This window comes from Oncorhynchus mykiss, chromosome 26 (assembly GCF_057628025.1).
Source record: "Oncorhynchus mykiss isolate SJ-2025 chromosome 26, ASM5762802v1, whole genome shotgun sequence".
Taxonomy (NCBI): Eukaryota; Metazoa; Chordata; class Actinopteri; order Salmoniformes; family Salmonidae; genus Oncorhynchus; species Oncorhynchus mykiss.
In genome coordinates, this window is record NC_143047.1 from 10,642,924 (window position 1) to 10,657,339 (window position 14,416).

Here is a 14,416-nt window from a genome sequence, read left to right on the forward strand (position 1 = left end):
GTTGGCATGCAATACCTCCTCTGTTACCTCCTCAACAAACACAGAAGTAATAACCTGCGGCAGCGCATAATGCAACTGTAAGACATTGCTAATTTCTTTAGGTGCCTTTTACATATAATCACGTCAAGTCCGCCAGGTCCATTTGGCTGTGCCTGGAGAGGTAAAGCGCACTCGTGCGTCTTTCTGAAACAGGTAACAAATCGCCGGAGTGCTGACTGTGCTCTCTATAGTGAACAGTGACAGTCAGCTCCTGCAGACTGTAAAGCAGCAGTAGCACCCGCGGGTGGAAACGAAGCGGGGCCAATCAGCAAAGAGCATCATCTTCTCTGAGATAAGTAGCCTACTGTTGTGTAGGAAAGCTCTTAACTCTCTTTGGCTCAGTGTTGAGCTGAACAAATTCGTGCTCCCCACACAACCCACAGGGCAAAAACTGGTTAAATCAACGTTGTTTCCACGTAATTTGAACCCAAACAAATATATGTGATAATGTTGAATCATCGTGGAAAACAAATTGGATTTGCAAAAAATCATCAACATAAGTGCATTTCATATTTTTTTTCACCCAGTTTTGAGAGCTAAATCCAATGGCATTATGATTTTTTGTTGTTGATTACACGTTGAATTTGACCTTAGTTGACAACTAACCAAATGTAAATCAAAACAAGACGTTGAACTGACGTCTATGACCAGTGGAAATGATATAGAGATGTTAAATGAATATTTCAGGTCCAAGCAACTTTCCACACCAAGGAAGATACAGAAAGCATTTGATTGGATACGAATTGTGTAGCCTATAATTCAAGGTCAGATTTTCATTCCACTTTAAAAGTCTTATAAGAAATTGCACACCTGACAGACCTTTGTATGAAATGTAATTATCAAATGTCATTTTTGCAAACGTGATTTTTTCACTTGTCCAGTGTGTGTTTACACGTGATTTGAACACTTGTTCTGATCATTTTGCACTTGCTTTTTCCAAGTATAAAATGGCATTTTTTGTTCACATGTTCTTTACACCTGTCCAGGGTGCATTTACAGGGGACTAGAACACTTGTTATTTTTACACACGTTTATTATACCTGTTCAGCCTATTGGGTAAGTAATGGCGTTTTTGTAGTTGTTTTTGGATAATTGCCGAAGACAACTTATTTGGTAGAATTTAAGCATTTATGTATTGAAAAAAGCACAGATTTCTTTTTCTTAATTTTAATTAGCTATCCATCATTTTTCCTTGTCTGAAGTATCAAACTCTAAGTCCATATGTAAAAAAAAAAAAAAATGATGACACTTTTGATGGGATTGTTTTGAGAAAAGTACCTACTTCTCCAAAACCCCATTTGTTTGATAAATAAATTAAAGCAATAATAGTCACTGTACCTTCCAAACCACAAAGGCTGGATTAAAATGTTTTCTAAAAAGGAATTTATAAACTGTTAAGGGGCCAGCGGAGGAAAGGACCAGGGTGCAAGTTCTAGTTTCTCATGAATTCTCCATTCCTCCTCCAATGTATTCCATTTTGCCCACTTCCACGCCAGACAGTTGCAACAAACTATTTTTAAAAATGTGCCAATTTCATTCATCTACAACATTTTAAAAATGGTAGTAGACCTTTACAGTATACATTTCCCCGACCATAGTCTAGCTCAAAAATAATGAGACTTTTTCAGTATGCAAAAAGTAACCGTACAAAACATACATTATTTTAGCAAACATAAAATAATAAGTGAGTTTTGACTGAATATATATTTAATAAATGTTTCAAAACAATACAAAATTACTCACATCAGGCATAAAAAACATTAGAAACAGAATAAACTAAAATAATTCTGTATTTATTTCTGATGTAACAGTTGTTCATGAAGTAAACATTGTATGACTTGGTGAAGGTGTGGTGGAAAGGAGCTGTCCGTTTTCCTCCCCCTCCTTCATCTGTGGTGCTCGTTCAACATAGCATTTGGAGATTCCTGTGAACAGCAACATCTTCCTAACAAGAATTTAGACCAGACAATTCAACAGAATTCACTCTTGTTCTTGTTGATGATCGGTACAACATGAGACAGATAGCAAGTAAGCAAGGCAGGGTATATCAGACCGTATACCACGGGTATGAGTCAATATTACTTGTTTACTGTTGGTAACCAGTTTTTAATAGCAATAAGGCACCTTGGGGATTTGTGGTATACAGTATTTTGCCCCGTTTATCAAAAGTGTTGGAAAGACTTGTCTATAATCAACTGACTGGCTTTATTGATGTCTATAGTAGTCTCTCGGGTATGCAATCTGGTTTCCGCTCAGGTTATGGATGTGTCACTGCAACCTTAAAGGTCCTCAATGATGTCACCATTGCCCTTGATTCTAAGCAATATTATGCTGCTATTTTTATTGACTTGGCCAAAGCTTTTGATACGGTAGACCATTCCACTCTTGTGGGCCGGATAAGGAGTATTGGTGTCTCTTAGGGGTCTTTGGCCTGGTTTGGCCTGGGTCTTTGGTCTACCTCTCTCAAAGAGTGCAGTGTATAAAGTCAGAAAATCTGCTTTCTCTGCCACTGTCTGTCACCAAGGGAGTACCCCAAGGCTCAATCCTAGGTCCCACGCTCTTCTCAATTTACATCAACAACATAGCTCAGGCAGTAGAAAGGTCTCTCATCCATTTATATACAGATGATACAGTATTTTACTCAGCTGGTCCCTCCCCAGAGTTTGTATTAAATGTTCTAAAACATAGCTTTCTTAGTGTCCAACAAATTTTCTCTACCCTTAACCTTGTTCTGAACACCTCCAAAACAAAGATCATGTGGTTTGGTAAGAAGAATGCCCCTCTTCCCACAGGTGTTATAACGACCTCTGAGGGTTTAGAGCTTTAGGTAGTCACATCATACAAGTACTTGGGAGTATGGCTAGACAGTGCACTGTCCTTCTCTCAGCACATATCAAAGCTGCAGGCTAAAGTTAAATCTAGACTTTGTTTCCTCTATTGTAATCGCCCCTCTTTCACCCCAGCAGCCAAACTAACCCTGATCCAGATGACCATCCTACCCATGCTAGATTATGGAGACATAATTTATAGATCGGCAGGTAAGGGTGCTGTCGAGCAGCTAGATGTTCTTTACCATTCGGCCATCACATTTGCCACCAATGCTCAGTATAGGACACATCACTGCACTCTATACTCCTCTGTAAACTGGTCATCTCTGTATACCCGTCACAAGACCCACTGGTTGATGCTTATTTATAAAACCCTCTTAGGCCTCACTACCCCCTCTCTGAGATATCTACTGCAGCCCTATCTACTGCAGCTCCTCTTTTCAGTTCCCTGCAGCTATTGACTGGAACGAGCTGCAACAAACACTCAAACTGGACAGTTTTATCTCAATCACTTCATTCAAAGACTCAATCACGGACACTCTTACTGACAGTTGTGGCTGCTTTGTGTGATGTATTGTTGTCGCTACCTTCTTGACCTTTGTGCTGTTGACTGTGCCCAATAATGTTTGTAGCATGTTTTGTGCTCCTACCATGTTGTGTTGCTACCATGTTGTTGTTATGTTGTGTTTCTACAATGCTGTGTTATCATGTGTTGCTGCCTTGCTATGTTGTTGTCTTAGGTCTCTCTTTATGTAGTGTTGTTTCTCTTGTTGTGAAGTGTGTTTTTGTCCTATATTCATATTGTATTTATTTATTTATTTATTTTAATCCCAGGCCCCCATCCCCACAGGAGGCCTTTTGGTAGGCCGTCATTGTAAATAAGAATTTGTTCTTAACTGACTTGCCTAGTTAAATTAAGTTTAAATAAAATAAAATAAAAGATGGCCAATACACCACGGCTAAGGGCAGTATCCAGGCATTCCGCGTAGTGTCGTAAGTTACAGCTAGGTTAGCCAAGTTGAGCAAATAAATCTCAGCTTGCTAACTAGCCATGCCAACGAATTACACAAGAAATATACACAAAGTAAACAATTATTTTCCAATATAAAGATAGTCTCAACCAAATGACAAGTACAAATAACCATTGCTCTGATCCACAACGTAACAACCATTAGTTACAGGCGAAACAGAAATATATTGCTAGCTAGCTAACTAGCCATGCTATTTCAATGGAAATAAGCTATCTAGCCAGTGTCAGCTTTGTAGTTGTAATGCTATGTGGAAATAGTTGTTTTAAATTCTTACTCCATTTTTATCACCAACGCCTTGCGTAGCGTTTACATTCTGTAAATGTAATTTACTAATTTTAACAATTTGATTCATATTTGGAAACATCTCTTCTCTCCCTGAGTAAGCGATTCATCGCAACAGGCTGGAAGTCAAACAAAGTCAAACTCACAGAAATGTATGTGAGAGGGGCTACAATGTGATACTTTCAGACGCATGAAATGTACCCGTTACTACACAGGCGTTCAGAACGTGTGCAGTGGCACAATTTAATCTGTCTGAAAGTACAATATTCAAACGTTCGAATCACCTGTAAATGCACACTGAACAGGTGTAATGAATGCATGTTACCAGAACAATTACCAGAACAAGCGTTCAAATCACCTGTAAACACACCCACTGGACAGGTGAAAAAATCATGTTTACAAAAAATAACATTTGACTCTTGAAAAAAGCAAGTGAAAATGATACAATGCCTTGCGAAAGTATTCGGCCCCCTTGAACTTTGCGACCTTTTGCCACATTTCAGGCTTCAAACATAAAGATATAAAACTGTATTTTTTTGTGAAGAATCAACAACAAGTGGGACACAATCATGACGTGGAACGACATTTATTGGATATTTCAAACTTTCTTAACAAATCAAAAACTGAAAAATTGGGCGTGCGAAATTATTCAGCCCCTTTACTTTCAGTGCAGCAAACTCTCTCCAGAAGTTCAGTGAGGATCTCTGAATGATCCAATGTTGACCTAAATGACTAGTGATGATAAATACAATCCACCTGTGTGTAATCAAGTCTCCGTATAAATGCACCTGCACTGTGATAGTCTCAGAGGTCCGTTAAAAGCGCAGAGAGCATCATGAAGAACAAGGAACACACCAGGCAGGTCCGAGATACTGTTGTGAAGAAGTTTAAAGCCGGATTTGGATACAAAAAGATTTCCCAAGCTTTAAACATCCCAAGGAGCACTGTGCAAGCGATAATATTGAAATGGAAGGAGTATCAGACCACTGCAAATCTACCAAGACCTGGCCGTCCCTCTAAACTTTCAGCTCATACAAGGAGAAGACTGATCAGAGATGCAGCCAAGAGGCCCATGATCACTCTGGATGAACTGCAGAGATCTACAGCTGAGGTGGGAGACTCTGTCCATAGGAAAACAATCCTATATTGCACAAATCTGGCCTTTATGGAAGAGTGGCAAGAAGAAAGCCATTTCTTAAAGATATCCATAAAAAGTGTAGTTTAAAGTTTGCCACAAGCCACCTGGGAGACACACCAAACATGTGGAAGAAGGTGCTCTGGTCAGATGAAACCAAAATTGAACTTTTTGGCAACGTTATGTTTGGCGTAAAAGCAACACAGCTCATCACCCTGAACACACCATCCCCACTGTCAAACATGGTGGTGGCAGCATCATGGTTTGGGCCTGCTTTTCTTCAGCAGGGACAGGGAATATGGTTAAAATTGATGGGAAGATGGATGGAGCCAAATACAGGACCATTCTGGAAGAAAACCTGATGGAGTCTGCAAAGACCTGAGACTGGGACGGAGATTTGTCTTCCAACAAGACAACGATCCAAAACATAAAGCAAAATCTACAATGGAATGCTTCAAAAATAAACATATCCAGGTGTTAGAATGGCCAAGTCAAAGTCCAGACCTGAATTCAATCGAGAATCTGTGGAAAGAACTGAAAACTGCTGTTCACAAATGCTCTCCATCCAACCTCACTGAGCTCGAGCTGTTTTGCAAGGAGGAATGGGACAAAATGTCAGTCTCTCGATGTGCAAAACTGATAGAGACATACCCCAAGCGACTTACAGCTGTAATCGCAGCAAAAGGTGGCGCTACAAAGCATTAACTTAAGGGGGCTGAATAATTTTGCACGCCCAATTTTTCAGTTTTTGATTTGTTAAAAAAGTTTGAAATATCCAATAAATGTCGTTCCACTTCATGATTGTGTCCCACTTGTTGTTGATTCTTCACAAAAAAATACAGTTTTATATCTTTATGTTTGAAGCCTGAAATGTGGCAAAAGGTCGCAAAGTTCAAGGGGGCCGAATACTTTCGCAAGGCACTGTAATTACAAGTATTAAGACGATTTGAAACTCTTGGCCTTCCATGTAGCCCCGAGACTGCCGCGCAGCTCCCCCGGGACTTCCGCGCAGAATAAATAGAGTATCAACCCATGGATGTCACTAATTTAACTAGGCAAGTCAGTTAAGAACAAACTCTTATTGTCATTGACAGCCTAGGAACAGTGGGTTAACTGCCTGTTCAGGGGCAGAACGACAGATTTGTACCTTCCAGTTACTAGTCCAATGCTCTAACCACTAGGCTACCCTGCCGCCCCTAAGATGGTGCCTCTTCCTGTTCGGGTGGCGCTCGGCGGTCGTCGTCGCCGGCCTACTAGCTGCCACCGATCCCCTTTTCTGTTTCATTTTGTTTTGTCTGATTAGTTGCACCTGTTTCTTGTTTAGGTTTTGGTTTTGGGCTATTTAAACCCGGTAGGCCTGCCGGCTTTTGTGAGGGCTTGTTTTCTGTTATATGATGTGTGTGAGTTCTGTGGAAGTATTTTGTTCTTGAACTGTTTTGTCCTGTTGTTTTGGACAGGGTCTTATTGCGCCCGTGTGTGTGGTGTTGACCGACACTGTTGTTTTGGGAATAAACATTCCACATATCAACTACCCTGCTCTCTGCGCCTGACTCCTCCACCCACTACTTCTAGAAGTACATGACAATGGAGAGAATCACGAGATTTAATTTTAATTTAGTTAACTCTACCAACGTTTCCGTTTACTGTGGCAATTGTGATCGAATCAATGCAATTATTAACCACTTTCAATGCATCATACTGAAACAAAACAAACTATGCAAGACTTGCAAAACTAACTATGCAAGTATGCAAAACTAACTATGCAGGATATTTTGTTGTAGGATTCTATTGCATTGACACCCACGACTCAGCCCGTAATCTACACAGACCGGTGCGGTATAATCAATCAGAGCTGAAGTAGGCCTATATGCAATTTTAAACTGATTGGTTCAAGCCCTGAATGCGGATTGACTGACAGCCATGGTATATCAGACCGTATACCACAGGTATGACAAAACATTTATTTTCTACTGCTCTAATTATGTTGGTAACCAGTTTATAATAGCAATATGGCACCTTGGGGGTTTGTGGTATATGATCACTATACCACGGCCAAGGGCTGTGTCCAGGCACTACACAATGCATCGTGCTTAAGAACAGCCTTTAGCTGTGGTATATTGGCCATTCGATCTCCAACTGTCACATAGTAATGAACGTGTAGGGTTCGGGAGTCGGGACGAGAGAGGCAGGCAGCGTTTCTCAATGGATATACAAAGAAATCTCAATTGAAAAAAAGGTCAAACAAAACAAAGTGCAGCTAGTTTGCAGTCTTTCCAGCTTCAGTTTGAAGTTATTGTGTTAGCTGTGTTGTTGGCTAGCTCCTCTGAACAACAGTGCCCTAATGAATATTCTATGCCAGATGAAATCGTGCCTCATTAGCTCATTGTTATGGATGCAGCCAAATAAATGTCTCTAGAAAACAGCTTAAACGAATGCAGTTACTTTTGTTATTCTATCTGCACTGTTTGACGTGACTGTAAGTTAGCCGTAGTTGGCTAGCTAGCAAGCAAGGGATAAGAACGCTGCCAGCCAGTATGACAATGGAACATTTAGAACAAACGACCGGGTCGCGTCCATAGATGCAGAACAGAAATACTGAACGACTGGGTCACGTCTCTGGCAACCGAACCAATAGAACTAACGGCCAGCCGGCTTGGGTAGCAACCCTACATTTGTTTCGGGACTATATCTTGTGGAAGGATGAAATAGTATGAATAAATTCATCAAAATGATTTTTTAAAGAAAATATGTAAATCATTATTTGAATATGTTGGTAACCCGTTGTGTAAAAGTGATAATCCCAGAGAAGCTGGTGTTTGGAGGATACCAGTATATCCTCCAAACACCGGATTCTTGGGCATTATCACTTAAATACACCATTGCTATTTATGGATCTGTGAAATTTACTTTGAACTGGACTGTTTACAGCATGAGCGGTCATGAGTAGATGTGCTTGTTTTGAGATCAAAGCGAGATCTGCATGCAGAGTGATTGCTTCCTACAAGAGCACAAAACATGTACATCTTTGAAAAACAAGTCAGGTAAAGAGCATTTTTTTGTCTTAAAAGGGCAGTGGTGTAAAGCGAGACAGGCTTGAATAAGCTAAGTAGCCAATAGGCAGGGTAGCATAATTTGTCTGATTCTCTGTAATAATGGTATGGGAATAATGATGTGTTTTATTTTGTAAAGTGGTTTCTTGCATCAAACATCACAACAACATTTTCAGTCACCTCCTTGTCTGAAGGACAAGTGGATAAAGGTCAAGCCCAGCATGTTTTATTCAAAAGCCTCATGGAATGTAAGCCTTCATTGAACACTACACATTGGGTGCTACTGTAGGCTGAATGATATGACAGCTATTTCCATGTTAAAATGTTGTGGGAGGCATTTTCTCCATTGTTTTTTTTTTATCAAGCCTCAGGAGAAAACCCAGATACAGACAGTAGCCAAGTAAAAAACAGTTCATTACAGAAACAGGGGGGCAGGCAAACGACAGGTCAAGGGCGAGGTAGTCAGTAGTCCAGAGCAGAGTCTGAAAGGTACAGAATGGCAGGCAGGCTCAGTGACAGGGCAGGCAGAGGTCAGTAGTCCAGAGCAGAGTCTGAAAGGTACAGAATGGCAGGCAGGCTCAGCGTCAGGGCAGGCAGAGGTCAGTAATCCAGAGTCTGAAAGGTACAGAATGGCGGGCAGGCTCAGCGTCAGGGCAGACAGAGGTCAGTAATCCAGGATGGTGTGACAACGTACAGAACGGCAGTAAGGCTCAGGGCAGAATGGTCAAAAACCGGGACAGCTAAAAAATTGGAACTAGAGAAAGACAGGAGCATGGGGAAAACGCTGGTAGGCTTGACGAAACAAAACTAACTGGAAACAGACAAACAGAACACAGGAATAAGTACACTAGGGATAATGGGGAAGATGGGTGACACCCGGAGGGGGGTGGAGACAAGCACAAAGACAGGTTAAACAAATCAGGGTGTGACAGTACCCCCCCCCCTCTAGGGTCGCCACCTGGCATCCTACCTGGGCGCACAGCTGGTTGACCCTGGTGCCGGCGTTGAAACTCAGCGGGATGTCCCTAGCGGGGACCCAGCACCTCTCCTCCATGCCATAACCCTCTCAGTCAACCAGGTACTGGAATCCCCTGTCCCGCGGTCAAACCTTCACGAGGCACATCACCGTGTACGCCGTTTGGCTGTCGATAAGACGGGGAAGAGGGGTGGGCCTAAAAACAGGAGACAAAGGCCTGTGAGACATAGGTTTAATCCTAGACATATATCTGGGCCGAGGGTATGCCGATCTCTTCCTCTTGTTCCAGGAAGAGTGGGGGCTGATAACCCAGGGAACACTTGACAGGCGAGAGCCCAGTGGCGGAGCAGGGGAGGGTATTGCAGGTGTATTCAAACCCACACGTGTTGCTGGCTCCAGGTGGTGGGGTTGGCGGAGAGGCAGCGAAGAGTCGTCTCCAGGTCTTGTTTGGCTCACTCCGACTGGCCGTTAGACTGAGGTGTGCAGAGGACAGGCTGGCCGATGACCCAATGAGTGTGCAGAACGCCTTCCAGAACCGGGAGGAGAACTGAGGACCCCAGTTGGAGACCATGTCACTGGGAGTCCATGGATCCGGACCATGAGCTGAGCCGTGACTTTGGCAGAGGGTAGCTTGGGGAGAGGAATGAAGTTGGCGGCTTTGGAAAACCGGTCCACTACTGTCAGAATGGCGGTGTTTTCATCAGACGGGAGGAGACACGTGACGAAGTCCAGGGATATGTGAGACCAGGGACGGTGAGGGAAAGGCAGTGGTTGAAGGAGAACAGCCGGAGCTTGCCGAGGAGTCTTGTTCTGCGCACAGATCGTGCAGGCGGCGACGAATGCGCAGACGTCCAGGACCATGGTAGGCCACCAAAAGCGTTGCCACACAAAGACCAGGGACCGACAGGAGCTTGGGTGGCAGGCAAGCCTGGAGGAGTGAGCCCACTCCCAAGGGGCAGACAGCAGCAGGAACAAACATCTGGTTATCTGCCCCCCCCCCCCCAGGTTCGGCTGGGAACGCTGTGCCTCACAGACCTGCTTCCTTATTTCCCATCTGTGTGCCATCGCCAGGCATGAGGTGGGAAGGATGGTCTCGGTGTACAAGGTTGTAGACGCGGGGCTATAGCAGCTTGACACCACATCTGGCATGATATTCTTGATCCCGGTTGTTAGGAGAGGGAGAAGTTAAACTGGGTGAAAAGCAGGTTCCACCTAGCTTACCTGGAATTGAGGAGCTTGGCGTTGCAGAGATATTCCAGGTTCTTGTGATCTGTCACAATGAACGGATGAACGAATCCACACAATAAACGGATGATCCGCCCCCTCCAACCAGTGTCTCCACTCCTCCAATGCCATCTTCACCACGAGAAACTCATGGTTCCCCACATCGTAATTCCTCTCCATGGTGTTGAGGCGATGCGAGAAGAAGGCGCAGGAATGTAACTTGAGGTCCAGGGCAGAACGCTGGGATAGGACATGCCTCACTCCGACATCCAAAGCATCGGAGTCCACCACGAACTTACGGGACGGGTCAGGATGAACCCATATGGGAGCTGTGGTGAAGCGTTGCTTGAGGTCCCGGAACGTCCGGTCCGCAGCTGGGGATCACATGAACAAAACCTTGGAAGAGGTGAGTGCAGACAGGGGGAAGCCAGGGTGTTGTTACCCCGGATAAAGAGTTGATAAAAGTTGGCAAATCCCAGGAAATGTTGCAGCTGCGCTCTGGACATAGGCAGGTGCCAATGATGATGGGTGTGGAATTGTGGGTGACCCGGCCTATAGCGCGCCAGTCCAGCACTCTTAACATCCATGGGAATGGAGAGGGACTGAGTGGGGATGCCCAGCTCGGATGCCAGGGTAGCATCCATAAAACTGTCATCAGCCCCAGAGTCGATGAGCACCCGGAGATATTTTGACTGGTTCCCCTTCAACAGGATGGCATGGAAAGGGGTGCGAGTAAGTGGAGAGGAAAAGTTAACTGTATGGCCCACCAGAATACTCGCCCCTACCGGTGAGCATGGGTCTTTTAGTGGACAGGGGGACACAAAGTGACCAGTAGTTCCGCAATACAGGCAACTCTTTGTGTGAAGCCAGTGTAGACATTTGGCTGGGGACAGCCTAGCTCTGCCTAGTTGCATCCGCTCGGCAAGAGGTGGAATTCTTGGGTGTGCGAATGGATTTGGATATTCTCTCCTTCCTACGTTCCCGTAACCGCCCATCAATCCGGATGGTCAAGGCAACGAGCGAGTCGAGATCCGTCGGTAGTTCACGGGCTGCCAGTTCATCCTTAACTTCCTCCGATAATCCTTGCTAGGAATGTGTTGAACAGCGATTCCGGGTTCTAGGTAATCTCACCTGCCATTGTGCGTAAATCCACCGCATAGTTTGCCACACTGCGGGAGTCTTGCCGAAGCTGGAGTAACTTCCGGACAGCCTCTTTCTGGACAATGGAGAATCAAAAATCTTCTTCACCTCTGCCAAGAACTCCTCCAGACTGAGGCATACAGCCGACTGTTGTTCCCACACTTCGTAGCCCAGGCGAGAGCCCTTCCAGACATCAGTGTGATGAGTTACGCTATATCCGAGGGGAAGGAGGAGGGCTGCAGCTCGATGATGAGAGAACACTGCGTGAGAAATGCCTGACAGGTTCCTGACTCTCCAGTGAAGCGTTCCCGGGGAGGTAAGCAGGGTTGCCGGGAAACTGGGGTAGTCGGGGAGGTTGTGCTACTAACAGCCGGGTAACAGTGACTGAGGGACTGGGAGGTTACCGTCATCGTAGGCTGCCTGACAGACAACCCACGGAATTACTCCAGGAATGTGTGGCGGCCAAGGTCTGGAACCGTTCCATAAGACCACAAAGCAACTCCTCGTAACTTCTAATGGTGGCTCCTTGGGAGGAGACGGCATTGCGGAGATTCAAGTCTGCCAAGCTGTCATCAAGGCAAAGGGTGGCTACTTTGAAGAATCTCAAGTGTAACATATATTTTGATTTGTTTAAACCTTTTCTGGTTACTACATGGTTCCGTTAGTTATTTCTTAGGTTTAGAAAATATTAAAAAATAAAGAAAAACCCTTGAATGAGTAGGTGCGTCCAATCTTTTGACTGGTTCTGTACAGTATGCCATTTATGGCAAACAAGAGGTACAACTTTCTGTATGTGATTATTTATCGTGGCTGGGGATTGACTGTGACATAGTGGCCTTTGTGCGCCATGCTTTATCCTCTGCAACTCTTTTACTGTCCATCAAAGCCCCGGGATCATCTTCAAATGCATATGTGTGTGGAGCTGTGCTATGTCTTTTTGCCTCATTCAACATTTAAAAAAACTCCACCCGCAGGCATATTAGGCATTGGAAATATCTAAAGGCAAGTCTGTTTGTGACAGCCCTTTCACAGACTTTACTTCACAACCATGTTTTCTTCCCTGTAACTTGGTTACGTTACTGTGTGCTTGTATTTTGTGGAATTGCCCGTTGTTGATATGCTGAGATTAAGCATGAACACACATTGAAAAACTAGTTGGCTTTGGCTATTCAAACAGAACAGAGGTATGGCAGTGCCACTTATAGTCCTAGATATACCAAGAGCCTTACGAAACCATTTTAAAGACAGAATAACACAATACAAAAAGAACAAGGGCTACTTATATGCAGGCAAAGGTGTTTGAGTGTAAACATGTTGGCCATATTGGATTCAGAATCAAATTTACACAATTCTGAAAAATGCCTCTCATTTACAAATGTCATATTTACATGTGATTTTACCTCCATCAAATTTATTATGGCAGCCATATTGAATTTGAGGCTAAGTATAAAGCTAATCTGTGATAGCCCCCTGGCCTAATTTCAAAACTAGGGGATAAAGATACAAAATCCTTTTAGGAACCTTGAACCCCAAAAAATTGTATTTCGATGTCTGAGCCCATTTGTTTTCCTTAGAGCTGATTACAATAGCCACAACATCAACAAAAGTGTAACTGTATGTATTTTTGTACGGTAGGACCATACTGCACTGACTGAGAGCACATTTGTCCTGGAAAGTTGTCTATTGAACAACTACCAAAAACAATCATAAATATTCATAGTTGGTTTTTCCACATATTGTATCTGTGTGTTTACAGGTCTATATTTCCAAAATGTTTTAAGATATGCTAATGTTGTTTGTTTCTGTATGCAAGGCAGACAATTGACTACGTGTATTCTACATTTCAGCATTATCAAAGCTTGCAATATTGGGTTACATGAGCGCATGTGTCCCACCTCTCTCTAGCCAGGCATTATTCTGCACTGAGTTAAAGGGGTGTGTCACAATCTATCAATTGAACCCCTTTTGCAGTAAAATATTTTGACACATCTATCCAGTTCATATATGGAAGACCTTAGAGATATGGAAAAACATGGTTCTGGTTTGTTAAACCTCGGGTAGGGGTATCAAACATTTTTGTGGGCCTTGCCACTATTCAATTAGGGAAAAGACAGCTGCACCTAGGCCAACCAGCTTCACTCACTAGACCATGTGAAATGATTCAGAATCATTTGGCTATTCAAGTGTTATAATATTACTGTGGGCTATATGGGTAGGATGTTTTCAGGCCACCTGTAGCACACTGACACCTCAGCTGTAGCTACCCATTACCTCTCCCTCCACCAACTTTCACATCTGTGACCTGTGTCAATGGAAGTCCCCTGAGCTCCTGCCATGTCTGGGAGCTGACAGAGGACATCTTTAGGTATAGCTTACTTCTACGGCTCTCTCTAAATAGCTTTTCAGTGTCATAAGCTCCCTGCCTGTTATTTGGTATCATAGACCGTATTTACCATAAGGTTGTGTACCGATGATTGGCATTATTATCTTTTATGATTTATGTTAAGCAAAACTGTATACTTAGCCAAAACAAAATATGCCCGTTTATGATATAATAAAAAAATATATATTGTTGCAGATATTGGAGTTAGGGCTGAAGTCTAAATTACATATGATTTTCTTCACCTTATCCACGTTTCATCAGTAATTGACGGGATTGTGAAGGGTCCACAAGGGTTCTTCGGCTGTCCCCATAGGAAAACCCGTTTTGA

General features: G+C 43.5%; 1 protein-coding gene across 1 annotated transcript in view; it reads right to left on the reverse strand.

Annotated features, from left to right (window-relative positions):
* Window positions 1-9,419, reverse strand: part of adamts18 (ADAM metallopeptidase with thrombospondin type 1 motif, 18) — a 68,080-nt gene extending 58,661 nt beyond the window's left edge. The window contains exon 1 of the mRNA XM_036964090.2: window positions 9,336-9,419. Coding sequence (XP_036819985.2) covers window positions 9,336-9,419 — 84 coding nt within the window. The remainder of the gene's footprint in view (window positions 1-9,335) is intronic.
* Between the last annotated feature and the right edge of the window lie 4,997 nt (window positions 9,420-14,416).